Source organism: Mustelus asterias, chromosome 19 (assembly GCF_964213995.1).
Source record: "Mustelus asterias chromosome 19, sMusAst1.hap1.1, whole genome shotgun sequence".
Taxonomy (NCBI): domain Eukaryota; kingdom Metazoa; phylum Chordata; class Chondrichthyes; order Carcharhiniformes; family Triakidae; genus Mustelus; species Mustelus asterias.
The window spans coordinates 45,125,565-45,152,392 of record NC_135819.1 but is presented as its reverse complement, the minus strand read 5'-3'; the positions used below and the strand labels follow the sequence as shown (position 1 = coordinate 45,152,392).

At 43.5% G+C, this 26,828-nt stretch overlaps 1 protein-coding gene across 3 annotated transcripts in view; it reads right to left on the bottom strand.

The window, feature by feature from the left end:
- Positions 1 to 21,913, bottom strand: part of apaf1 (apoptotic peptidase activating factor 1) — a 203,918-nt gene extending 182,005 nt beyond the window's left edge. For 2 of the 3 annotated variants that reach the window (XM_078235467.1, XM_078235468.1), the window contains exons 1-4: positions 21,784 to 21,897; positions 14,844 to 15,021; positions 14,136 to 14,325; positions 1,825 to 2,022 (exon numbers count right to left, since the gene is read on the bottom strand). In XM_078235467.1, the coding sequence (XP_078091593.1) occupies positions 1,825 to 2,022; positions 14,136 to 14,325; positions 14,844 to 14,981 (526 nt within the window). In that variant the 5' untranslated portion in view covers positions 14,982 to 15,021; positions 21,784 to 21,897. Of the gene's footprint in view, positions 1 to 1,824; positions 2,023 to 14,135; positions 14,326 to 14,843; positions 15,022 to 21,783 lie in introns of all 3 variants that reach the window. The other variant, XM_078235466.1, reaches the window with a different exon arrangement.
- Between the last annotated feature and the right edge of the window lie 4,915 nt (positions 21,914 to 26,828).

The following is a 26,828-nucleotide window of genomic DNA, read 5'->3' as shown; positions in this document are numbered from 1 at the left end:
GAGTTGGTGGAAGTGGTGGAGGATGATCCTTTTGAATGCGGAAGCTGATGGGGTAGAAAGTGAGGAAATGGGAGATCCTATCATGGTTCTGGACAGGAGAGGAAGAGGTGAGAGCAGACATGTGGGCAATAGGTTAAACCTGGCTGTGTCTCCTGTAAATCACAGGTGGGGGAAACCTCGGGTAAGGAAAAACGCAGACGTATCAGAGTTATATTTTGGTGGCTACAAGTAAATTGCTATTGTGGTAGTTGTGGAAGCAATTTAAAGCAATGAACTGAAGCCATCATACATCAAAGTGCATTGGCCAATGTGACATAGATGTGTGTATTGCTGCCAATATACTAAAAATCAATCTAGTGACAACAGTTCATTCATCATGACTATTAACAAGGAGTTGCAATGCAAGTACCAAGCTGTTAGCACTTGCACCTGTTCTAAGAACTGTGTTTTACCATTTAATAACAAACGCACCTTAGCCAGTGGGCTCAGCGTCAATGATCGTACATTCCAGAGCAAAAACTGGGAGAGGGCCAGAGGTACATTGAAATGCATTGTCCACAACTTTAAGAGAGAAGATGTCTAAAGTCAGATGTCAACTACAGCTCAGGAGGTAGCATTCCTGCCTCAGAGTCAAACGTTCCAAAGCTGACACTCCATTGCAACACTGAGGAAATGTTGCACTATTGGAGGCACCATCTTTCAGATGAGATGTTAAACCAAGGTCCTGTCAGGTGGATGTCAAAGATGCTACCGTACTATTTAGAAGAGGAGCAGGGGAGTTAATCCCAATGTCCTAGTCAATTTTTATTCCTCAATCAACATCAACAGGTTATTGGGCTATTATCACATTTCTGTTTGCAGAAACTTACTGAAGAAAATTGACTGCTGCGATTTTTAACACCGCAACAGTATGTCATAAAACAGTTATCCCTCATTTAGCACTCCTAACATGCTCTTATAAAATGGTGGGAGAGGAAAATGGGCAAAATTGAACTCACTTTCCCACAAGAAAGTAACAAAGATGGGTTATGTTCCGGTTCTGTAATTTTTACATTAAAAACCTATTGGTTGCCATGAATCTAACTGGCCCAAAGATCATTTTTCTACTTACTACTCACCATCCCCTCACCTCTTCTTGTTTCCCCCTCGCCCTTTCCTGCCTCCCCCCTCACCTCTTCCTGCTCATCATTTCCTGCGTCACGTGCATTACTTGCTCTCTTCCACCTGGGGGGGGGGGGGGGAGCAGCGAGGGGGTTGGGAAGAGGAAAGACAAACTTGAAATTGCAATGGGGTTAGGAGAGACAGTGAGCAGGAAGGAGCAAGGGTGCCCAGAGAGAGAGGCAGAGAGTGAGAGGCTGCGAGGAAGCAGCAAATGAGACAGAGAGGGATGGTGAGTGGGAAAGAGCGAGGGTGGGGGGTTAGGAGAAGAAAGCATCGAGTGGACATCAAGAGAGGAGTGGCGAACAGGAGGCAGCAAGTGGGATCAAGGGAGGGAAACAGCTAGTGAAAGGCAGCAAGTGAAATCAGGAAGTGCCTAAGAAAAAAAAACAGACTGAGCATGGACAGTTGTAATGCAGTTCTTGGCGCGCGCACAGTAACCATGCTAAACAATTGAGGTCAACGATGCCACTATTCAGGTAAGTTCCCTAATTCACAAACCGTGCTAAGACATGTTTGCAGAACATGCTTTAAGTTGGGGGAGAGAGTACATCATCAATTATCAAGTGTTTGGAATGTCCTGCAGTCATGAAAGCTATTATATAAATACAGGTTTTCTTTAAAAAGAGGTAGTAAAACTTAAAGAGTGTCATTAACTACACTTACCAGTTATAACTGTGTGATTCCTTAGGGCTTCGGCTGCTAATACTGACTTCCCGCAACCTGCCATCCCATATATTGTGATCCAGCCAGAATATTTTCCCAGTTTATAGAGTACATTTCGGATGGATTGCACAATCTCAGGACGATCAACAAACACAACAGGGCGTTGTGGTACACCACCTTCACAAAGTATAGTTTGAACTGTGGGGTGGGGGGGGGGGGTGGGGGGGGGGGGAGAAAAAAAATCACATGTCATATAATAGATATTCTCATTATACAGCTGACTGATTTAGCAAAATTAAGTAGCAGTCAATTGCTGGGACACCGAAAGCATTTATTAGTTTCAGGTGCAATTTTTACTTCTGCTGTTTCTTCCATCTTTAGCACCCAAATGTCTGAATTTATTGGTGTGGTAATATGGCTGCTTAGTGTTAGAACAAAAATTGGTTAATCACTAAAGTGTCTGAATGATGGGAGAAATGCGCTTCATTCAAGGAACTGAAGTGAAGTTCAGCAATATAAATAGAAAATGATGGAAATACTCAGCAGGTCTGGCAGCATCTGTGGAGAGAGAACCAAAGTTAATGTCGACAACCTTTCGTCAGAAAGTTTGGTAAATTTTCTGCAGAATTGCATACCAATCCACTGAGTTGAAAGATGTACAGCCCTCTTCCTGAAGACACTTTTTTACTCATGGCTAACTGGTAGTCGGAGAGACGTGGTGAATGAGAAATGAACAGAGTTAGGAATTACCGGCTGAAGTTGAGCAAAGGAAATGGACAAATAGTGCAGCCTCTGGGTTGACACCTATATCACAAAAGATCTGATGAGTAATCCAACTGTAGACCCTCCAGGATTGCACCTCCTTCAAAAACCTCCTTCTCTATGCAATGACATCACAACACTTCCACAAATGAAATTTCAAGGACAGCACAGCCTGTGACTTATCACCTGCAGAAAACTGTTCACACATTGTGAATGAATGTGGCTTAAAAAACTGCACAGTAGGATTCGTGGCAATCCACCTGATGACAGTGCCGTGACTTGGGTGTCCAACTTGAAAAGCTGCAAGGTGTCATAAAGAGATGACTACATTCATTTGCTGATGCATTTGGACAAAGAGTTGAAATATTTGTCTTCAATACTGGTGATGATTCTCTCCTTCATTTTCAATCATTTTCCTCTGACTGTTCTGTTTTTCTCTGACTTCTTATCCCTCTTCTCAAACCCATTTTCTTAGACTTATTTTTCATCCAGTAAATTTCATAACCTCCCCCCCTCTGCCGGTACCTGGTAGATACAGTATTACATTGACAATTTGTTCCAAAAAAAGGTATTAGCCATGCATTTGGATTACATGAACCCTATCAAACCCAGATCACTGCCTTGGTTTCCTGTTAAGTAGATAGTCCAGTTTAGGGAACTCCAGACAAAGATTGGTCTATACTTAACAAGTTCTATTTTATGGAGTTTTCTCCATGGTACAACCTGTCTACTAATTGTCAAATTCTTCAGCGCACTGGGCGGGGTGGAGTTTGTACAAATGGAGGAGGTTAAAGTGATCATGTTACTTCTGAAAATTGGCCAGGGGCCAGGAGAAGTTGCAAATGCAGACTCAGTTTGCACGAAGGTGATAGGGAAGAAGTGAAGCCATGGGTCAGTGAGGATATAGGTTGGCAATGCCTGCCTGCCTCAGAACAACATATGGTTCTGATAAGCTGAAGTTCCAGAAGATGAAGGATAAGAGACAGACCAGGAGAGTATTGGAATATTCAACTCTGTTTCAGTTGAAGCAAGGCTGAAGTAGAGGTGCACAATGGTCACAGAATAGGAATAGACATCTTTGTGATGGAGTGGATGTGAGGCTAGAAGCTCAGCTGAAGGTCGTAGGATGGTGAGGAACTTTTTAAAAATCCAGCAATGCAGCATCTGACGCTCTCCTTATGATTGGTGGTACGGTGCACTTTTGGGGAAGCAGGCTCAAAGCTTTAATCTGTACCTTGCTGCGTTGGATATTCACAAAGGCTGTCAAACGAGGCAACAGTTGCACTATCACAGCACTGACATTGGTCAGAAAGGCAAATCACCAAAAATATAAACAGAAGGGAGAGTAGCAGAGATAACCAGATTCAAACAGCAACAAGGGAAAAGGCAAATTTAACATAATACCTGACAGCAACCATTTTTAATTCAGTATAATTTTCCATCTTAAGAATCCTTGGCTTTAGAAGACTCAATGAATTTTTGATTCTGAAGCATACAGAACTGCAAGGTCCCCAGGCTGAACTCTGAATTCTATGAAGAATTAACTAATTTCAGCCAGGACAACAGTGGGAGCATAGCAAATATCTTACATTCAAGAGTGTATCGGGTGGAGTTTGTACAAATGGAGGAGGTTAAAGTGATCATGTTACTTCTGGGCTGGGAGCAGGAAAGAAAATAGCAACAGTCAATGTTCCTGCTTCTGATACGGTGACTGTACAAATTTCACTGGAGGACAGGGTCAAACTCACTCTAATGTCAGCTTTTTTCTCTCCTTACAGATGCTGCCAGACCTGCCGAGATTTTCCAGCATTTTCTCTTTGGGTTTCAGATTCCAGCACCACAGTAATTTGCTTTTATCATTCTCATCCTTACTTGCTGATATTCATTTGTGCTACATGAAAAACTAGTATATGGAACAAGGTACAGAATCAGAGGTGTATATTGATCATTTCAAACTTACACAAGAAAGTAGCAATCTCAATATGATGTTACATCTGTTTTCTGATAAATATACCCAGCATTAGCATGACAGTTAAAGGGACAACTGGAGGAAAGATCTAGTTTACATCCCACTGGAAAAGACATGGAGACTGTTTAAGGCTTTTAAAAGGCCTTGGTGCAACGCGCTTGCAGACACACACAAGCATTTGAAGATGCACTCAGAAAGCTGCTCGCCATTTGCCTTGCCGACGGCTGCCCACAGACTTTTCATGGGCTTGTCAGCTGAAATTTCCTGTCATCTGGTGCTCGTTGCAATGGAGATCTGTAGCTTCTATGAACCAATAAAGAAACAGTGAGACTCTTCAACCAGATTGAAGAATCCGCACTGAGACATGTTGGGTCTAAATCTGAACATGTAAAGCAGGAAATATGAGATTTAAATGAAATACAGAAAGCGAAATAAAAGAAATTAAAGGAGAGAGTGGAGAGATACAAAAATGTTGACAAGATTTTTATTTTTATATTTGCCACATTAATTTTCTACTGAAGGAATGAGACTCCATGCTTGTACAATTCATTTTTCAGTGCCAAGTAAATTGTTCATTAATAATTAGGTTTGATTACACCATTAAAAACTCACATCAATTATTATTTATTACACCTTTAAAAGCTCACTCTTGAATGTACCAGCCTGTACTTTTTCTGTCCAGAATTAGAGGGCAAGTACAGCAAGTTCATGGCTTTGCAGTCATTTCAATGTCGAGCCCATCCTTGGGAGGACTGCAACAATGCACCCTCTGGAGTAGCAGAGTATTTGTGACACCAACCTCCGGATTTCTGCATTTGACCGTGCACATGGACACTCTAGAAATTACTGTCAAATTTCCTTCATTATAACAGTCAGCATTGATAGCTGTACCATTATTCCCATCCCAAATTCCAGGCTAACAAGAGAAGCTGCTGCAAATAGTGCAAATTAAATGAAAAATCTGATGGGGATATTAGATTGGTGTGTGATGTCCTGTGCTACTGGATAGAAGGCCTCTTAATCGGCTCGCTAAATTCTGATTAATTTTATGGACACAAATCAATAAATGCAACCAACTCAGAGCCCTGCATCAGATGGAGGCAGTGCAACTGGTTCAGGATTGTGTATATTAGTGAATGAAGCTGAAGAACCTTTTTGGGAAGGAACCATACCCATTCGTATTAGGCCAGTTCAGGCATTCCCCATTCAGGTCATCTTCTTGGAGTGATGCAAACCACCCACGTACTACTTATACAATGGTGGTGATGAATCTTGATGACTTCACAATTTTCGCAGTATCATTTCAGACCCTGCTGCAAAGTCTCTATCCCACGTATTGAGAATCCCAATGTACTCAATTGCCCAATTGCTGAGCTTTACAATGAAAAAGCAACATCACCCAAATCTACAGCCTCAGGGTGGCACTTCAATTTAAAAAGATGACTCATTCCCTTTTCTTAGATTTTGGTCACGGTGCACCTGGAGCTCCAACAATGCTGATCTGTAATCAGCTATGTGGCACTCTCCATGACAACAAGGACATAATTCAGGCAAGGAAGCAAGAAACCTCCATTAAAGAATGGCAAAAGCACCCCAGGCCAGAAGAACAACTATAGGATAGGAAGAGAATGAAGCCTTAACATTCAATAGCACCAGTTAGATTATCTACCATCAATAGTCTGACATTTTTATTCATTTATTCAATCCATGTAACAATTCAATTAGACCTAAGTGGTGCTGAAAATAGAATTGAAATAGAACTGAAATTTTAAAGGCATCTATGGAGCACACAAGCACTTGAAGCATTTGCCATCCTGACCTGCTTGAACAAAGCAATGATGACTTGCAAAAGGATACATATTATTCAATTCCGTTGCTTGTAAATAAGAGAAAAAAACATTTGTGTATCAGCTGAAAGTTTATAATGGGGTTATTTTAAAGCCTTTTTCTTCTCCTGAACAATTCCAAATCCTAAGGATAGATTACATCCCCAACCACCCAGAAATTTTACCTTTTTACACAAGTTTAGTAACAATTTGCATTTTAAGCCATGTAAAGAGGTATTAGGACAAGTAAACAAAATCTTAGTTAAGAAGTTGGATATTGAGAAGCATCTTAAAAAAAGAAAGGTTGTTTGACAGGGGGAAATTCCAGATCTTGCAAGTAAAACAGCTGAGGCAGAGCCACCAAAGATAAAGCAATGAAAATCAAGAATATGCAAGAGGCCAGAACTGGAGGAGTGCAGGGATCGCAAAGGGTTGTAGGGCTAGTGAAGGTTACAGAAATCGGGAGGGGCAAGGCCAAGGCAGGATTTGAAAACAAGGGTGAGATATTTTTTGAATGAGGTATTACCAGGAACACCAGGTCTAGGAACAAAGGAGAGTAAACACAGGGGTGAACGGGACTGGAAGCGAGATATATTTGGATGAGCTCAAGTTCACAGAGTGTGCAAGATGGAAGGTTTACTAAGAGACAGTAGAATAGTCTAGTGCAGATGCAATAAAGGCATGGGTAAGGGTTTCAGCAACATATCAACGGAAGTAAGGGGCGACATTATGATGTTATGGAGATGGAAGCAGGTGGTCTTGGTGTGTGAGTGGACATGAGTCAGAAGCTCAGCTCAGGGTCAAAAAGGGATACAAAGTTTACTAAGATTCAGAGCCCCAAAACGCTTCACAGGGGCATTATAAAGCAACATTTGACACCAAACCTGATAAGATGACAGTCAGGTCAAAATGAGCAACAATCGTGATAAGAGGTAGTAGGTTTTAAGAAACAATTCAAAGGATGAGAGGGAGAGAGGTTTCGGGAAGGAATTTCAGAGTTTTGGGCCTCAGCAACTGAAGGGATGGACCCCGATGATGGACCAATTAAAATTGGGGATGTTCCATAAGGCCAGGTTTAGGGGAGCACAGATTTTTCAGATGGTTATGGAATTGGAGGAGTTTACAGAGGGATGAAGCCATAGAGGGATTTGAATGCAAGGATCAAAATTTTAAATCAAGTGGGAGTCCAAATAGGTCAGCAAACACAGAGGTGATTGATGCAACTGGACTTGGTGGGAGGAAGCACAAAGGCAGCAGAGGCTTGGATGACCTCAAGTGGAAGGAATGCCAGGACTGCATTGGCATAGTCAAGTCTATCTGTAACAAAGGCAAGGATGAGCACTTCAACAGCAGTGATGGTGTGTCAGTGTGGATAAATGTCAGTGCTATATAACAAAGTGCAAAAATCAAGTTCTTTAGTCAAGTATTAAATCAGATTTGAGATGATTGCCAAAAGAACCAAAGGCAACATGAGAAAACATTTATTTTTTATGCAGCGAGTGGTTGGGATCTGGAGTAGATTGCCTGAGAGGATGGTGCAGGCAGATTCAATTGTGGCTTTTTAAAGGGAATTAAATAATCATCAAAAGAAAGCATGTACAGGCTTACTGCGAAGGAGGGGGGGGGGGGGGGGGGGGGGGAGGAGACCAGAAACTAGCTGAATTACTCTAGCAGAGAGCCCCAACGTGGGTTCAATAGGCTGAATGTCCTCGTTCTGTGTAGTAGCCATTCTACAATTCTAGAAGTGTGCAGCGAGACAAGGTTGATCAGCAAGAATGCACATTGTGTCTAAAAACGTTCAAGCACCATTTCCAGTCAGTGCCTGTTCGCTCAGGTTTTAGATGGTGATAACAGGTATCCAGCTATTACATATTATTGACTATATCCAAGTAAATCAATGAAGCCACCGGCAGCAGATATCATTGAACCAATCTGTTTCTTGAGTTACTTTCCATGGCTTGGCTTTTCCCTTTCTCTCTAATCTCCTCCAGCCCAACAACCCTCTGAGATATCCATTCTTCTCTAATTCTGGCCGCTTCAGAGTCCTAGATTTTAATTGCTGTAACGTTGGCGGCTGTGCCTTCAATGTTTTTTATCGCTAAACTCTGCAATTCCCTCCATTAACTGCTCCAACTCTCCACCTTGCTTTCCTCCTTTACGAGGATCCTTAAAACCTACTTCTTTGATGGAATTTTTAGTCATCTGCCCTTATATCTCCTTATGTGGTTTGGTGTCATATGTTTTATAATTCTCCTGTGAAACACAGAAGATGCTAAATGTAGTGGAATTCACCATAGCCTTTCCTAGTTACTCAGAACCAAATGGCAAACAACAGCACAGTAGGTAGATACTGTGATGATAGTACAATTTCCGTGCTGCTGAATGTGCACCTTGAACATGTATCGGCTCAAAATTCATTGAAAATATTTTAAGTGGCTGACGATAGATATTTGTCTATGCAAAATGGCTCAAGCAGCTCTTTGTGCAATTCAGTAATTAATCAAACAAGCTATAGCAGCATTTGTGATTGGTGTACTAAATAATGCAAGACCATGGAGATGGGGAGAGGAATAAAGAGAGAGAGTGATGAGGATGGTCCAGTAATTATAAATTAACTGCTGGATTGCCCTTTACTCCACAAGGAAGGGAAGTAAAGGTAGAGATTTCAGATATATATACTGCTCACAATTTTCCAATCCTCTTTAGACACAGGGTTGGTACCAGAGAACTGAAGGAATGCAAATTTTACACAACCTTGTTCAAGAAAAGGAGAAGACTAAACCTGGCAACTACAAGTCAGTCAGTTTAGAAATCATCATAGAAACCCTACAGTACAGAAAGAGGCCATTCGGCCCATCGAGTCTGCACCGACCACAATCCCACCCAGGCCCTACCCCCATATCCCTACATATTTATCCACTAATCCCTCTAACGTACGCATCTCAGGACACTAAGGGCAATTTTTAGCATGGCCAATCAACCTAACCCGCACATCTTTGGACTGTGGGAGGAAACCGGAGCACCGGGAGGAAACCCACACAGACACGAGGAGAATGTGCAATATCCACACAGACCACAGACAGTGACCCAAGCCGGGAATTGAACCCAGGTCCCTGGAGCTGTGAAGCAGCAGTGCTAACCACTGTGCTATCGTGCAGCCCGTGACCCAAGCCGGGAATCGAACCCAGGTCCCTGGAGCTGTGAAGCAGCAGTGCTAACCACTGTGCTACCGTGCCGCCGTTTAATGTCAGTGGTGGGAAACTTTTTAGAAACAATATAATTACAATCTGGATAAGCACAGATGAATAAAGAAAATCCAACACGACTTTAAAGGCAAATTATACTGGATTAACTTGATTAAGTGTTTGATAAGATAATAGAGAGGGTGGATGAGGGCAGTGCAGTTGATGTTGTAGATTGGGCCTTTCTAGAGGTGTTTGATAAAGTACCATATATTCATCTTGTTCGCAAAATCCCATGAGATAAAAGGGGAAGTAACAGCATGGATACAAAACTGGCTAAGGAAGTTGTGGTGATTGGCTATTTTCCAGACTGGAGGGAGGTATACAGTGGTATTCCCAAGGTTTAGGACTAGTGTATTGGTGTTTTATTTAATTATACTTCCCTTCCAGGAACATCCACCTTGAAGAAGCTCTGCTCCAGTCTGACTGGATTTACATTGGTCTTTTTTACCTTGTTTGCCTTCATTTCTTTCCAATCCCTTTTCGACTTTAATCAGGTAACTATCAAACTCATTTTCATGCCACCTCTCCTTCCTCAGTAACTGTGTCCGGCCCCTACTTATTCCACGGGGATTCCAACTGAAATTTCACTCTTTGTTTATTGGATCCATCCACGATTAGATATCTCCGAGACATTCAATGTTCCACAAATTGTTGCACTTGCCGCATCCTGAGAGCTAAATCCACATTCCACACCGCGTGCCGCCACACTGACACACTTGACCTCTCTTCAGCAGCAGTGACTATCTCAAAATTGTCTTGCTCTGCAGTTTCATTTCATCTTTTGTCTCATCCACATTTTAACAAAACAACATTTTTCTTCCTTTCAGGTGTGAAGAATCATAAACGACATGGGTAGCAATGGCCATCTGCATCCTTCTTCTACTTCAATTCCCATTGACACCATTCCTTCTTTTAATTTCACCCCTTGCCATGTATTCATGATGTCGTCTGCTCTCTCCCTCTCTGATCCTGGACCATCTGTTCTCAACAAAGGCCTCAGATTCATCCCCTGATACCCTCACCTCAATGAATTTCGAACTTGGCCTGACTCTTCTTCTATCGTCCATATCTTTACACCAACTTCTTTGGCCAGTAGTCTTCTCCCCACCCAGTAGAGCATTGTACCCATCTCCAGTATTTCCCCTCTATCTGGAACCGCTCCCGTTGTTCCCTTACCCTCTCTAGATCTTTTCACTGAGAAATGCCAGCATGACATTCACTATTTTAATTTCCCTGCTCCCGCCACTCACTCTCACCTAATCTCTTCTGATCTTGTGCACTCAATTTCTCTCAGGTTCAACCCTAACTAAACTTGCTAACAAAAGTGATGCGGTTGTTGTCAGGCAAACCAACCTCTACTTTGTAGAGGCTGAATGCCAACTCTCCAAAACCTCCTCCTATCTGCCCTGGATTCTGACCCCACTACTGAACATCAAACCATCCACCTCATTTCCTGGACAGGTGCTGATCTTTTCTTCTCTGGAGATCTTCCCTTTTCAGCCACCCACCTTTTGGACCCCCAACCACCACAGGGGAAGCGATGGCCTAATGGTTTTATCGCTAGACTATTAATCCAGAAACTCAGCTAATGTTCTGGGGACCTGGGTTTGAATCCTGCCACGGCAGATGGGTGGAATTTGAATTCAACAAAAAATAAATCTGGAATTAAGAATCTACTGATGACCATGAAACCATTGTCAATTGTCGGAAAAACCCATCTGGTTCACTAATGTTCTTCAGGGAAGGAAATCTGCCATCCTTATGAGCAATTTTGGGCCCCACACCTCAGGAAGGACATACTGGCACTGGAGCGGGTCCAGCGGAGATTCACACGGATGATCCCGGGAATGGTAGGCCTGACATACGATGAACGTCTGAGGATCGTGGGATTGTATTCATTGGAGTTTAGGAGGTTGAGGGGAGATCTAATAGAAACTTACAAGATAATGAACGGCTTAGATAGGATGGACGTAGGGAAGTTGTTTCCATTAGCAGGGGAGACTAGGACGCGGGGGCACAGCCTTAGAATAAAAGGGAGTCACTTTAGAACAGAGATGAGGATAAATTTCTTCAGCCAGAGAGTGGTAGGTCTGTGGAATTCATTGCCACAGAGGGCTGTGGAGGCCGAGACGTTAAGCGTCTTCAAGACAGAAATTGATAAATTCTTGATTTCTCGAAGAATTAAGGGCTATGGGGAGAGAGCGGGTAAATGGAGTTGAAATCAACCATGATTGAATGGTGGAGTGGACTCGATGGGCCGAATGGCCTTACTTCCGCTCCTATGTCTTATGGTCTTATGGTGTGGCCTACATGTGACTCGAGAAACAGCAATGTGGTTGACTCTCAACTGCCCTCCAAGGACAACTAGGGATGGGCAATAAATGCTGGCCAGCCAGTGGCACCCATATCCCACAAATGATTTTTTTTAAAATTAAAAACCAGCCTGTTCCTATCTCCTTCCCAACATCCATGGCAGAATTCTTCTGATAGACTTAGCATTTCAGTCTGCTCCTGTCTCACTGAATCGATCTCTCCCTATCAAGTATACTTTTTCTCCCCTTGTCCAGTCTCTTCCTGCCTATATCTGTGACTCCGATGCCTTCTGTCACTAATAGTTCTTTTGGCCCTATTTCACTTGTTTAAAAGCTATTACGTTTCTAACTTTTCCCAGTTTTGATGAAAGGCCAACCACCTTATATGTTCACTCTGTTTCAGGTCCCCTGAGCATTACCCTGGGTCCGTGGATTAATGGTCCAGTGACAATGCCACTTCACCACTATCTACCCCACTTTAACGCCAAGATGTGTTGTGCTAAGGTTCAGATGCTGCCGGACCTGTTGAGCATTCCCAGAACTTTCTGTTTTTATTTCAGATTTCCAGTATCTGCAATATTTTGCTTAAGAGGAGATTTGATTTGAAAATTATGAGAGGTTTAGATGGAATGAAGAAAGAAAGGCTGTTTCCAACAGCTGATAATCAGAGGTCATAATGATTGGTAAAAGAACTTGAGACGTGGGGAAAAACATTTTTATATGAGCAGCCAGGATTTGAAATGCACTGCCTGATAGGGCGTTGGAAACAGGGGGTTTCCATTGGGGTTTTCAAAAAAGAGCGGGATAAATACTTGGAGAAAATAAGCAGGGAAATGGGGATAGAGCGAGAGAGTGGGTGTGGCATTGCTGTTTGAAATTGCCAGCACAAACTTTTGGGCCAAATGGCCTTCTTTGTTCTGTGATTCTCAGTGCTAAGAGGAGAGAGATCCTTCTGCATATTATCCGAGATTTTATTTGTCGCACCACGATATATGACAGGACAATCAATTACAACTCCTGAAGGATTATGTTGAATAAACGTAACACAATTACGTGAGACTTACTGACACTACAAACAGAAATAAGCATCTTCAAATAACTAGGACAACTTCAAGTGCATATGACAAGCTCATGAAAAATGAGATTCAAACTCCAAATAACTGATCAAACATTTTTATTTTCCCAGTCAACTTTCAGGAACTACACTCCCACTCAACAATCCCCAATTCTCACAATCGGTTACAAGAACACTCAAAATAGCTGAGACCTCAGGAGGGTAAAAACTTGAAATTCATATTGCTCTGTATGACGTCACAATCCAGGAGTCAGATTCATTACCATGGAACCAGTCACCAAAATACTTTGCACTTTAATGCTGTAAGCTTTTAAAGTGCAATTTTCCCATAATGGTAGGTTATCAACCCACCTAGAACAAAGTGACCTTGTCATCTCATCAACATTATTTGCCTTTAAATAGAATTGAAAATTAGTTTGGTACTCAGGCACTTGTTTTGATTTCACCTTTCCCCTCGCTTTGTTTTTACGAGCAATTTTTCCACCTCTTTATTTAATTCTCCTCTCTTGTCTCGGACTCAAACTCACAGCATGACAATTTCTCATATTCTTGCTCGTGCCTGCAATGTGGATAAAATAGGCCAAGCTCTCAATTAAACTTTCAACAACAATGTTATTTTTGGATATCCTAACCAAATGTTTGTTTTTATGTGTAGTAACAAAACTGTTTTCCTCCTCTCCTGGAGATGTCTCACCTAGCAGCCCAGCAGGATGCTATCTTCATTGTGTGTAGAATAAAAGAATGAAGAATCATGCAATTCTGCCATCTAAACCCACAATGATTACACTAATGGAAATGAATTCCCCAGGACATATCACTTTAATGTCAACTGCTCTGTAATTGCTTCAATTCAATTTAGCACTTGACGTCATTGGCAAGATAAAAACACCACAGCACTAAGAATTGGAAAGTCTCCCTTCAGTACTGGTATTAAGTGTTAAATGCCCCAGTGTCATGTCAACACCAGAAAAATGGTGAAGCAACATTAGGTGGTGTACAGACGGAAGATAAATTAGTGGCTTAGTTAAGCACCTACAATCTTTTGATGTAAATACATCACAATAAAAGGCAATAAGATACTTAATGACAGAAAGTATATTGTTGAACATAAAATATACTTACCATAAGCAGTTGAACCATTGATAGAGTTTTTGGTTGTAGAAGTAGAGATAACTGGAAGGCCATCTTGAAGTAATGCAGCAAGTTCCTTGTATCCTTCGTTCAGCAATGCATTATAGAAAGATATGACGGCATAATTATCCTTCTCAAGGATTATACTTAGAAGTAAAGCAGCCCGTTCTTTCTGTGTAGCCTGGAAACAGAAACAGAAATCTAAACTGAGAGCTCCTAAAGGAAGGAAAGTAGTTAACCAGAAAGTACATAAAAGAACATTAGTCATAACAACCCACCTGGCTCACTATCAACACTAGACTTTTAATTCCAGATTTTTATTGATTCAATTCAAATTCCACCATTTGCCGTGGTGAGATTCAAACCCAGGTCCCCTGAGCGTTACCCTGGGTCCCTGGATTACTGGTCCAGTGACAATGCCACTTCACCATAGTCTACCCCACTTTAATGCCAAGATGTGCTAATATTCAGCAATGCGTAAGAAATAAAACAATCTATTGGATTGACTAATTAATGATGACATAAGATTTTTTCTGTGTGCCAACATCAAGGAAGAAAGGAATGAGTAAATCAATTTGACAGCATAGCAAACAGTGACTGCACATGAGCTTTAGTGCAACCATGTAGATTAACCCTGGACACATCAATAAGCAAACCTGCCAAGCATATCATTAATGACACTTGACTATAGACAGTCACCTGATTTTTAACCTTCTGTTCATCCTCTAGACTCAGAACCTCTTCACTTATTAGGTGGTCCATAATGTACGAGGTCTTGATATCTTGCTCAAGTGCAGAGCGATTTTGTAACAAACAACTGCGGGTTCGTTCCTCCATGATAACAATGGTTTCCGGCTGAAGCAGCCTTACTGCGTCCCTAAAAATAAAGAGAGAAATACTGCAGTAGCAAAGAAAATGTTTTAAAATCATCAACTTGGCAGCGAGCAACAAATGTATTACCTGTTTCCGAGGTAGGGCGCATTGGGTTAGAAACATAGAAGAAGTAGGCCATTCGGTCCGCTGAGCCTGCTCCACCACTCAACTAAATCATGACTGATCTTCCACCTCAATGCCATTTTCCCCGTACCAGCTCCATATTCTTGATGTCTTTCATATCTAGACATCTATTGATCTCTGTTTCGAATAGGCTCAATGTTTGAGCTTTCACACCTCTCTGGGCAGAGAATTCCAAAGCTTCACCACCCTCTGAGTGAAGAAATCCCTCCGTAGGTCAGCCCTAAAAGGCGTACCTCTTACTCTGAGACTGTGTCTCTTAGTTCTAGATCCTCACAGCCAGGGGAAACATCCTGCCTGCATCCACCCTGCCATGCCTCATGAGAATTTTGTATGCTTCAACAGTCAGCTCTCATCTTTTTCTTGAACTTCATCTGGGGAAAGTATCAAGAAGCAGAGCTGCACTTCAGGCACACATTTCTTCTTCCTGACTTCTCACTTTTCACAAGTAAGCTCCTGTGACCATAGAAACCCTACAGTGCAGAAGGCGGCCATTCAGCCCATTGAGTCTGCACCGACAACAATCCCATCCAGGCCCTATCCCCGGGACCCCACATATCCACCCCACTAATCCCTCAAACCTACGCATCCCAGAACATTAAGGGGCAATTTGGCATGGCCAATTAACCTAACCCGCACATCTTTGGACTGTGGGAGGAAACCGGAGCACCCGGAGGAAACCCACGCAGACACAGGGAGAACGTGCAAACGGTGACCCAAGCCGGGAATCGAACCCAGATCCCTGGCACTGTGAGGCAGCAGTGCTAACCACTGTGCCACCGCGATACTGTGCTATTAATATATTTTATGTTTAAGAGGGGACTACTTTCAGAGGCAGTGTTTTATTACAAGCAATCAGTTCATCTAACAGGAATGCAGCAGCTGCTAAAAAAGCAGGATAATTACTCATTTTAACCATGTGTTTATTCAGCAGAAGGCTTAATGGAGTGTTTTTTGATAAAAAATAATATGAGTTAGGGGTACAGGGACAGAGTCATGTAATACTAGAGTTGGAAGGAGGCATGCTTGTAGAAAAAAAGTTTCATTTTCATTTTAAAATAAAGAGCAGTTGCTCCCTGGAGCTGGTACAAAGAAAATGCTCTCGCTCTTGTTCTCTTCAGAAGTTTTCTGAAAGCTCCAGGATAGTTAACCCAAGTCAAAGCTAGTATGCCTGGCTTTGCTAAATAGTTTTAAAGTGGAGCTCTGGCTGGGAATTGCTTGAAGTCAGGGGTCTTCTGCAAGCTGCTGAAACTCATTCTCTCTCTCTGAAAGACTATCAACAAAGGTTAAAGCAAGCATGCCTGTGTTTTGCTAATGGTGTTTAAAGGGTTTTTTTTATTCTATGAGAGAAATATTGCTCGATTGGAACTGATATAGTATTCAGTTAGAACTTAGTTGAACAATGCTTAAAATGAAAGAAAGCAATTCTATTAAAGGTTAAGCTAATTCGCTTATTATAGTTAAACTGTGTTGTCAAATAAAGTTTGTTTTGATAACAGCTCCCTAGTTTGACAGTAGAATCACACCTGGAGCGAAACATCCTATCCTCACATTTATGCCAAAATAGAAAAATTGCTGGGGTCTAGTCTGGCTTTGTAATAAACCATGGGAATTCTGAACTGCACCCTAACACTCCCAACAATATCCGACAACTTGTAATTTTACAGCACAATCCAGGTCCCGGGTTACTCGCTGATACATTTAGAACACCAGGGTTGCCTTTTATTATTTGTCAGATTGCACAATGAAATTCCTGAGCCAGGGATGATTTCCTAAAGTTCAATGGGATATATGGGCTTTACTTTAATATGAATAGGAATGCAATGTCCCTGCTATCCAATTTCAACGCCAAATGGTCCAATGATCTCATCTACCATTCGTATGTCAGGTCACTCATTTGATCACTTCACCCGCAGGAAAGCACATCCATCCAGGGTGAGGTATCTAAATGGATACAAAATTGGCTTCTTTACAGAAGCCAGAGAGTGGTTGTAGAGAGTTGTTTTTCAAACTGGAGGCCTGTGACCAGCGGTGTGCCTCAGGGATCAGTGCTGGGCCCACTGTTATTTGTCATTTATATTAATAATTTGGATGAGAATATAGGGGGCATGGTTAGTAAGTTTGCAGATGACATCAAGATTGGTGGCATAGTGGACAGTGAAGAAAGTTATCTCCAATTGCAACGGGATCTTGATCAATTGGGCCAATGGGCTGAGGAATGGCAGATGGAGTTTAATTTAGACAAATGCGAAGTGATGCATTTTGATAGATTGAACCAGGGCAGGACTTACTCAGTTAATGGTAGGGCGTTGGGGAGAGTTACAGAACAAAGAGATCTAGGGATACATGTTCATAGCTCCTTGAAAGTGGAGTCACAGGTGGACAGAGTGGTGAAGAAGGCATTTGGCATGCTTGGTTTCATCGGTCAGAACATTGAATACAGGAGTTGGGATGTCTTGTTAAAGTTGTACAAGACATTGGTAAGGCCACACTTGGAATACTGTGTGCAATTCTGGTCACCCTATTATAGAAAGGATGATATTAAATTAGAAACAGTGCAGAAAAGATTTACTAGGATGCTACTGGGTCTTGATGGATTGAGTTATAAGGAGAGGCTGGATAGACTGGGACTTTTTCCTCTGGAGCGTAGGAGGCTGAGGGGTGACCTTATAGAGGTCTATAAAATAATGAGGGGCATAGACAAGGTAGATAGTCAATATCTTTTCCCAAAGGTAGGGGAATCTAAAACTAGAGGGCATAGGTTTAAGGTGAGAGGGGAGAGATACAAAAGTGTCCGGAGGTGCAATATTTTCACACACAGGGTTGTGAGTGTCTGGGACAAGCTGCCAGAGGTAGTAGTAGAGGCGGGTACAATTTTACCTTTTAAAAAGCATTTAGTTACATGGGTACGATGGGTATAGAGGGATATGGGCCAAATGCGGGCAATTGGGATTAGCTTCGGAGTTTTTTAAAAAAAAGGCGGCATGGACAAGTTGGGCCGAAGGGCCTGTTTCCATGCTGTAAACTCTGACTCTATCCATATTAAAATCAGGATTCCAAAATTGTTGTTACAGCTAACACTCAGAAGATCACTTGCATTGCCAATTATATAAAATTTCTGTGGGTTATTTAGCTCCTTCTCAATTCTCTATGACCAGAAACGAGGACTTTCTGCGGCAGACTACAAGAATTCCAGTCATAGAATCAAAGAATTGTTACAACCAGTAGGTGGCCATTCAGCCCACGTGTCCTTGCTGATTTAGAAGAGTGAGGTGTGACTTGATTGAAACAAATGAGCGGTCTTGACAGGATGGACATGGAGAGGATGTTTCACTGGATATAAATAAGGCGTCGCCTATTTAAAACAGAGATTAAGTGAAATGTTTTCACTCAGAGTGTCGAGCGTCTTTGGAACCACCTTCCTGAAAAGATGGTGAAGGCAAAGTCCTGAATATTTTTAAGGCGGAGGTGGATAGATTTTTAGTAAGCAAGGGGGTGTAAGGCAGAATGTAGATTTGAGGTTACTATCAGATCAGCCCTTGAGGGGCTAAATGGCTTCCTGCTGTTTCTTATTCTACGTTCATATCCTCTTAAATGTACCCTCAATAGTGCAATTTGTCAGTGCAGGGTCTCTTACATACCCTTACAGATTGGTTAGAGGTTGAGGACATATTTTGCTGTTTTCTTTCACTTTGAAGAAAAAAAAACCTTCCACTTCACTAGTACCTTGCATCATCAGGTTACTCCCAAAGCACTTCCCAATCAATAGGTTACTTTTTCCAAGTGCAGTAATTGTTATAATATAGTCAAACTAAACTGCCAACTTGCACATAGCAAAGTTCTACAATCAGTGTGAGATTAATTAGTGGATCTTTGGTGGTGTTGAGTGAGGGAAGGAACATTACCTCAGTTGGATAATAGATCTGGACGAATGCCAGAGACTCAGATGGAAAGGGTGTATCAGTTCTAATTGCAGCAGACCCAACTGATTCTCTAAATCACTGTTTAAAAATAAGAGGTCACCCATTTAAAACAGAGTTGAGGCAAAATATTTCTCTGAGGGTTCGGAGTCATTGGAATTCTCTTCCTGAAGCAGTGGAGGCAGAGTGTTTAAGTATTTTTAAGCCATAAATGGATAGATTCTTGGTAAGCAAAGGGGTGATAGGTTAATGGGTATAGGCAGGATGCAGATTTGCAGTTACTATCAGATCAGCCATGATCTTATTCAATGACGGAGCAAGCTCAAGATGACCAATGGCCTACTCCTGCTCTTTGTCCTCACGTTCATAAAGATCATTTTTAGTGTAATGTGTTTTCTTAAAAATTGCAACTGTTTAAAGTTTTAAAAACATAACGGCATAGTTTAACTAGTTTTGAACCACAATATTTTGAAAGGAGCTTTTTAATGTTCGGAAAGTTTAGAACGGAATCTGTAGAAATAATCGCGATAATATAGAAATGTCCATTAGAAATGCCTGAGGTTAGACGTATGACCAGAAAAAAAACGACCTCTGGAGTGAATGGCCATTGGAAAGGAAAAGTATAAGTTAGGTCGAAGGTAGGTGATGTTTATCAGTGTTGATCTCAAGGATATCAACAACTGTTCACAGACTTGTTTATATTCAAAACATTGAGATCTTTTATGCCTATTTAATTTATAAACATTGAGCTTTTTGAAAAATGACTCACTCTTATTTAGCTGGTGATTTGGTGGGTTTTTTTCAGTGATAAGGTTCAGGGGAAAGATAAGAAACTAGAGGGACTTACAGCCAGAGCTTACATAGCAGTTATGAGAAATGGTACAAATCAGGTAGAGCACCTACAATTAAAACAGGAAAACAACCTCCTGAAGAAAGGTGTAGTTTCGGAAACAGGGATATTCATAACAAAAATGCAGCATAGCATCCTCTTGATGCTATGTCCATGTTTATTTGTTGCTGCTATTTGAAGCCAGTTATAAATAAATAACAAACTCACGAGAAACTTCTTCACCCAGAGAATGGTTGGAATGCTCACAAAAGCCAGAGCTAATTGTTCTACTATATTTTAGCATGGCCAATGCACCTAACCAGCATGTCTTTCGGACTATCGGAGGAAACTGGAGCACCTGGAGGAAACCCACACAGACACAGGGGGAACGTGCAGACTCCGTACAGGCAGTGACCCAAGGCCGGAATTGAACCCGGATTCCTGGCGCTGTGAGGCAGCAGTGTTAGCCCCTGTGCCACCGTGCTGTCCCAGGCTAGTGAATACAGTCTATGCCGACAGTATTTTTGTCAGAAATAATCTCCACATCATTTTAATCTTGATCAGGAATGGAGCAAATCTCTATTGGTTATGCTGCACCTTCGAAGCATCATTTCAGTTAAACTGGCTCCAGACGAACAGCAGTACAAGAGGTCAGAAAGTTACCAACTACCTTTCCCAAGCTTCAACTTCAGACACCATAAGAAAAGTAATGGTTGGTTGTTAGTATTTGGGTCACCTCACTGGCAGAAAATTCGAACTCAACACAAACATGGTTGCCACCAGCAAGCAGACGGGTGCTCCACTGGCAACAATGGAGAAAGTGACATAGTGACAGATACACAGTGGGAGAGTAGGTGGTGATCTTTCTGTCCTAGCTACATGTTTCTGACAAAAATACTGTCAGGTCAGCACGGTGGCACAGGGGCTAACACTGCTGTCTCACAGCACCGGGGATCCGGGTTCAATTCCAGCCTTGGGTCACTGCCTGTACGGAGTCTGCACGTTCCCCCTGTGTCTGTGTGGGTTTCCTCCAGGTGCTCCAGTTTCCTCCGATAGTCCGAAAGACATGCTGGTTAGGTGCATTGGCTATGCTAAATTCTCCCTCAGTGTACCCAAACAGGCGGTGGTGGAGTGTGGCGACTAGGGGATTTTCACAGTAACTTCATTGCAGTGTTAACATAAGCCTACTTGTGACACTAACAAATAGATAAAATTAAAAACTTACAGGGTCTTCCACAATTCTTGCTCCAGATTCACATTGGTTTATATCACAATGACAACATCTTCCTCACTGCATGGTGGCATTCGCACCTTTGACAGAGTCCCTCTGGGGACTTCAGCACACACCAGCTGAGGCTGACCCACTCCGACCCATCACAAGTAGGCTTACATTAACACTGCAGTGAAGTCACAGTGAAAATCCCCGAGTCACCACACTCCAGCACCTGTTCGGGTACACTGAGGGAGAATTTAGCATGGCCAATGCATTGAACCAGCACGTCTTTCAGACTGTGGGAGAAAACTGGAGCACCCGGAGGAAATCCACACCGACACGGGGAGAACGTGCAGATTCTGCACAGACAGTGACCCAAGCCGTGAATCGAACCCGCGTCCCTGGCGCTGTGAGGCAGCAGGGCTGACCTGACCACTATGCCACTTTATGCTGCAGTATCCCACAACACAGACTAGACATCAACAAGTCACCCACTGGCTGCAAAGGGCCCGGGTAAAATTGCATTCTTCCCCCACTGACCAGGAAATCAGTCCATCACCTCTTGGGCTTCAGTGAGGACCCCAGGGCCTCACTCATATAGGCTGAAACTTGTGGGGGTGGGGGCAATGGCCTTTTCCTCCCCGGGTTGCCTCTCAAACTTACCCCGGCGGTGATTCCTTGGACCAGCGGCCGGGCAGATTCTCCCGGGGTGCAGAGCAACACCCGGGACTACAACCGCCTCAGCTGCTGCTTCCTGGAGTCTGCCTGCGTGCGCGCCCCAGCGCCCTGCGCTGAGCTGCGTGCGCACCCCCGTGCCCTGTGCTGAACTGCGCGCCCCCCCCCCGCGTGACCAGGGCTGAACTGCGCGCGCGCCCCCGCCAGCCAATGTTGACTTGCCCACATATGCATGTACTCTGAGTGAGGTTCCAGCTCTCCTGGGTCACTGCTGGGCTGGGGTGGGATGGGCAAGTCAGCCAAAAGCTGCAGCTTTGTCCTCCTCCTCTCTCTTTCTCCAGCATTTCACATTTTAATTGTACATCTTGCATTATTTTGTTTTTGGAATTTGGTCTCTCCAAATTTAAGTTTATTTTAATAGTGTTGCCAGTAGGCTTGCATTAACACTGCAATGAAGTTACTATGAAAATCCCCTAGTCGCCACGCTGCAGCATCTGTGCGGATATTCATAATGCGGGTATTCATAATGCTAAAGTGCAAAGGGACTTGGGAGTCCTAGTCCAGGATTCTCTAAAGGTAGGAGGTGTTAAGGATTTAGAGGAGTATACGGGATGTAGGAAGGAGCTTAAGAAGGAAATTAGGAGAGCGAGAAGGGGTCATGAGAAGGCCTTGGCGGGTAAGATTAAGGAGAATCCCAAGGCTTTCTACAAATATGTCAAGAGTAAAAGGATGAGATGTGAAGGCATAGGACCCTTAAAAGGTGAAGGGGGAAAAGTTTGTGCGGAACCGTTAGAAATGGCGGAGCTGCTTAATGAATACTTTACCTCGGTATTCACGGTGGAAAGGGATCTGGGTGGTTGTACTGCTGGTTTGCGGTGGACAGAAAGGATCGAGCATGTGGACATAAAGAAAGAGGATGTGTTGGAACTATTGAATGGCATCAAGGTTGGTAAGTCGCCGGGACCGGATGGGATGTACCCCAGGTTACTGTGGGAGGCGAGGGAGGAGATTGCGGAGCCTTTGGCGATGATCTTTGCATCGTCGATGGAGACGGGAGAGGTTCCGGAGGATTGGAGGATTGCAGATGTGGTCCCTATATTCAAGAAAGGGAACAGGGACAGCCCGGGAAATTACCGACCGGTGAGTCTAACCTCAGTGGTTGGTAAGTTGATGGAGAGGATCCTGAGAGACAGGATTTATGATCATCTAGAGAAGTTTAGTATGATCAAAAGTAGTCAGCACGGCTTTGTCAAGGGCAGGTCGTGCCTTACGAGCCTGGTTGAGTTCTTTGAAAATGTGACCAAACACATTGACGAAGGAAGAGCGGTGGATGTGGTCTATATGGACTTCAGCAAGGCATTCGATAAGGTCCCCCATGCAAGACTTCTTGAGAAAGTGAGAGGGCATGGGATCCAAGGGGCTGTTGCCTTGTGGATCCAGAACTGGCTTGCCTGCAGAAGGCAGAGAGTGGCTGTGGAGGGGTCTTTCTCTGCATGGAGGTCAGTGACCAGTGGAGTGCCCCAGGGATCTGTTCTGGGACCCTTGCTGTTTGTCATTTTCATAAATGACCTGGATGAGGAAGTGGAGGGATGGGTTGGTAAGTTTGCTGACGACACCAAGGTAGGTGGTGTTGTGGATAGTTTGGAGGGATGTCAGAAGTTGCAGCGAGACATAGATAGAATGCAAGACTGGGCGGAGAAGTGGCAGATGGACTTCAACCCGGATAAGTGTGTGGTGATCCATTTTGGCAGATCCAATGGGATGAAGTAGCAGTATAATATGAAGGGTACCATTCTTAGCAGTGTAGAGGATCAGAAGGACCTTGGGGTCCGGGTCCATAGGACTCTTAAATCGGCCTCGCAGGTGGAGGATGCGGTCAAGAAGGCGTACGGCGTACTGGCCTTCATTAATCGAGGGATTGAGTTTAGGAGTCGGGAGATAATGCTGCAGCTTTATAGGACCCTGGTTAGACCCCACTTGGAGTACTGCGCGCAGTTCTGGTCACCTCATTACAGGAAAGATGTTGAAGCCATTGAAAGGGTGCAGAGGAGATTTACAAGGATGTTGCCTGGATTGGGGGGCATGCCTTATGAGGATAGGTTGAGGGAGCTTGGTCTCTTCTCCCTGGAGAGACGAAGGATGAGAGGTGACCTGATAGAGGTTTACAAGATGCTGAGAGGTCTGGATAGGGTAGACTCTCAGAGGCTATTTCCAAGGGCTGAAATGGTTGCTACGAGAGGACACAGGTTTAAGGTGCTGGGGGGGAGGTACAGAGGAGATGTCAGGGGTAAGTTTTTCACTCAGAGGGTGGTGGGTGAGTGGAATCGGCTGACGTCGGTGGTGGTGGAGGCAAACTCGTTGGGGTCTTTTAAGAGACTTCTGGATGAGTACATGGGATTTAATGGGATTGAGGGCTATAGATAGGCCTAGAGGTGGGGATGTGATCGGCGCAACTTGTGGGCCGAAGGGCCTGTTTGTGCTGTGGCTGTCTATGTTCTATGTTCTAAACTTGCAGGTTGAGTCCGTAATTAAGAAAGCAAATGTAATGTTGTCATTTATCTCAAGAGGCTTGGAATACAAAAGCAGGGATGTACTTCTGAGGCTTTATAAAGCACTGGTTAGGCCCCATTTGGAGTACTGTGAGCAATTTTGGGCCCCACACCTCAGGAAGGACATACTGGCACTGGAGCGGGTCCAGCGGAGATTCACACGGATGATCCCAGGAATGGTAGGCCTGACATACGATGAACGTCTGAGGATCGTGGGATTATATTCATTGGAGTTTAGGAGGTTGAGGGGAGATCTAATAGAAACTTACAAGATAATGAACGGCTTAGATAGGATGGACGTAGGGAAGTTGTTTCCATTAGCAGGGGAGACTAGGACGCGGGGGCACAGCCTTAGAATAAAAGGGAGTCACTTTAGAACAGAGATGAGGAGAAATTTCTTCAGCCAGAGAGTGGTGGGTCTGTGGAATTCATTGCCACAGAGGGCCATGGAGGCCGAGACGTTGAGCGTCTTCAAGACAGAAATTGATAAATTCTTGATTTCTCGAGGAATTAAGGGCTATGGGGAGAGAGCGGGTAAATGGAGTTGAAATCAACCATGATTGAATGGTGGAGTGGACTCGATGGGCCGAATGGCCTTACTTCCGCTCCTATGTCTTATGGTCTTATGGGTACACTGAGAGAGAATTTAGCACGGCCAATGCACCTAACCAGCATGTCTCTCGGACTGTGGGAGGGAACCGGAGCACCCAGAGGAAACCCACACAGACACGGAGAGAACATGCAGACTCCGCACAGACAGTGACCCAAGCCGTGAATCGAACTTGGTTCCTGGTGCTGTGAGGCAGTTAGTGCTAACCACTATGCCACCCCAAATCTTAAACTGATATCTTAAACTAGTCCAGTAGCCATAGTCCCAGGTGACCATAAGCTGCTCTCTCCCCTTTGAGAGAGAGAGACTGGTGGTAGTTTAACCTGAGGATCACCACACCTCAGGTGAGGGGCAAGGTTGAGAAGGTAGGGTCTTCATGAATAACGTCAGCCCACACTGAATCCAAATTGCGGAACTGAACTCAAGCTGTTGGCATCGCTCTGCATCACTAACCAGTCGTCCAGCCAACTGAGCTAAACCGACCCTTAACCTAGTCCCAGACTTAAACCTCTATTATGATCTATTTAATTTTCCATATGACCTGCAGGCTGGCCCTGTGAACATCAGGGAATGGGCCGGTTCCTCAGCCGCAAAGGCAGAACAAGTGCTCTGGTCAGGCTTTTTGGCCCTGTCACAGCTGAGGCCAGAGACTGGCCTGTAGTGTGGTTCGCTTGCCATAATGCTGGCCTGGTTGCTGAGGGAATTTTTTATTTTAAACTTTTAAAAGTTGCATGGAGGGCAACTCAAGGTGGAGGCTTAATTGGACAGTGAGTCTACTTTCTGGCCACTAGTTGGTCAATTTGGTGAACATGAATGCCGAATGTCTGTTTCCCACACACTGCAGTGTTGTGAGCCCATTTGACCCAAAAATCAGGATCCCGATACAAAATCTAAAGTCCTGCCCTGAGTTGGTATTTATGTGCAAACTATAATAAATCTCCTTTTGTATGGTCATTTATTAAACTGGTTTTGCCACAATTTTTAAAAAGGCCAGAATTCATCGGAAGATGAAAGGGAAGTTATATGAAATTTCTAGCAGCTAATGGGCATGCAGCATAAGACCATAGGACATAGGAGGCGAATTAGGCCACATGGCCCATCGAGTCTGCTCCACCATTCAAACATGGCTGATATTTTTCTCATCCCCATTCTCCTGCCTTCTCCCCATAACCCCTGAGCAATACCATTCATCCCAATTTCTCTGCCCCTCTCACTCTAACCAACTTCCTCTGGATTTGTGACACTCCCCTCCCTCAGGTACAACCTTGACATTGTCATTAAACCTGCTGACAAGACTGTTGGTGCTTGGCAAAGACATTTACATTGTGGAGGCTGAGCACCAACTGTGCAGCACCTCTTCCTACCTCTCTGGATTACAATCCTGCCATTGTTTCCGAGACCATTAGTGGCCTCATTTGTTCTAGAGATCTTTCCCTATGGCTTCCAACTGCATAGACCTCAACACCAAAGACCCTTCCCAAGATCCACAAATAGAAGTGTTCAGGTAGATCCATAGTTTCAATCTGGTCTTGCCTCACAACAGAACCCTACTTTTCTCCCCTTGTGTGATCTCTTTCAACATATATACATGACTCTTCCCACCCCTTTGCCACTTTCACAATTACCAGTTTTTTGACCCTAACTATCTCCTTTTCACTACTCCCTCTTTCTCTTTAAAACTCACAAGAGCAGTCTAAAGGAGCAGAGCAACAATGGACCTTTGCATTTCAACACATTCACAGAACTTACTATTGATTTATGGAGATAGAAGTGAAGGAAACTACTTCATCTCAGCATTAAAAGAAATATCATTTGGGGCAGCACGGTGACACATTGGTTTGCAATGCTGCCTCACAGCGCTAAGGACCCGGGTT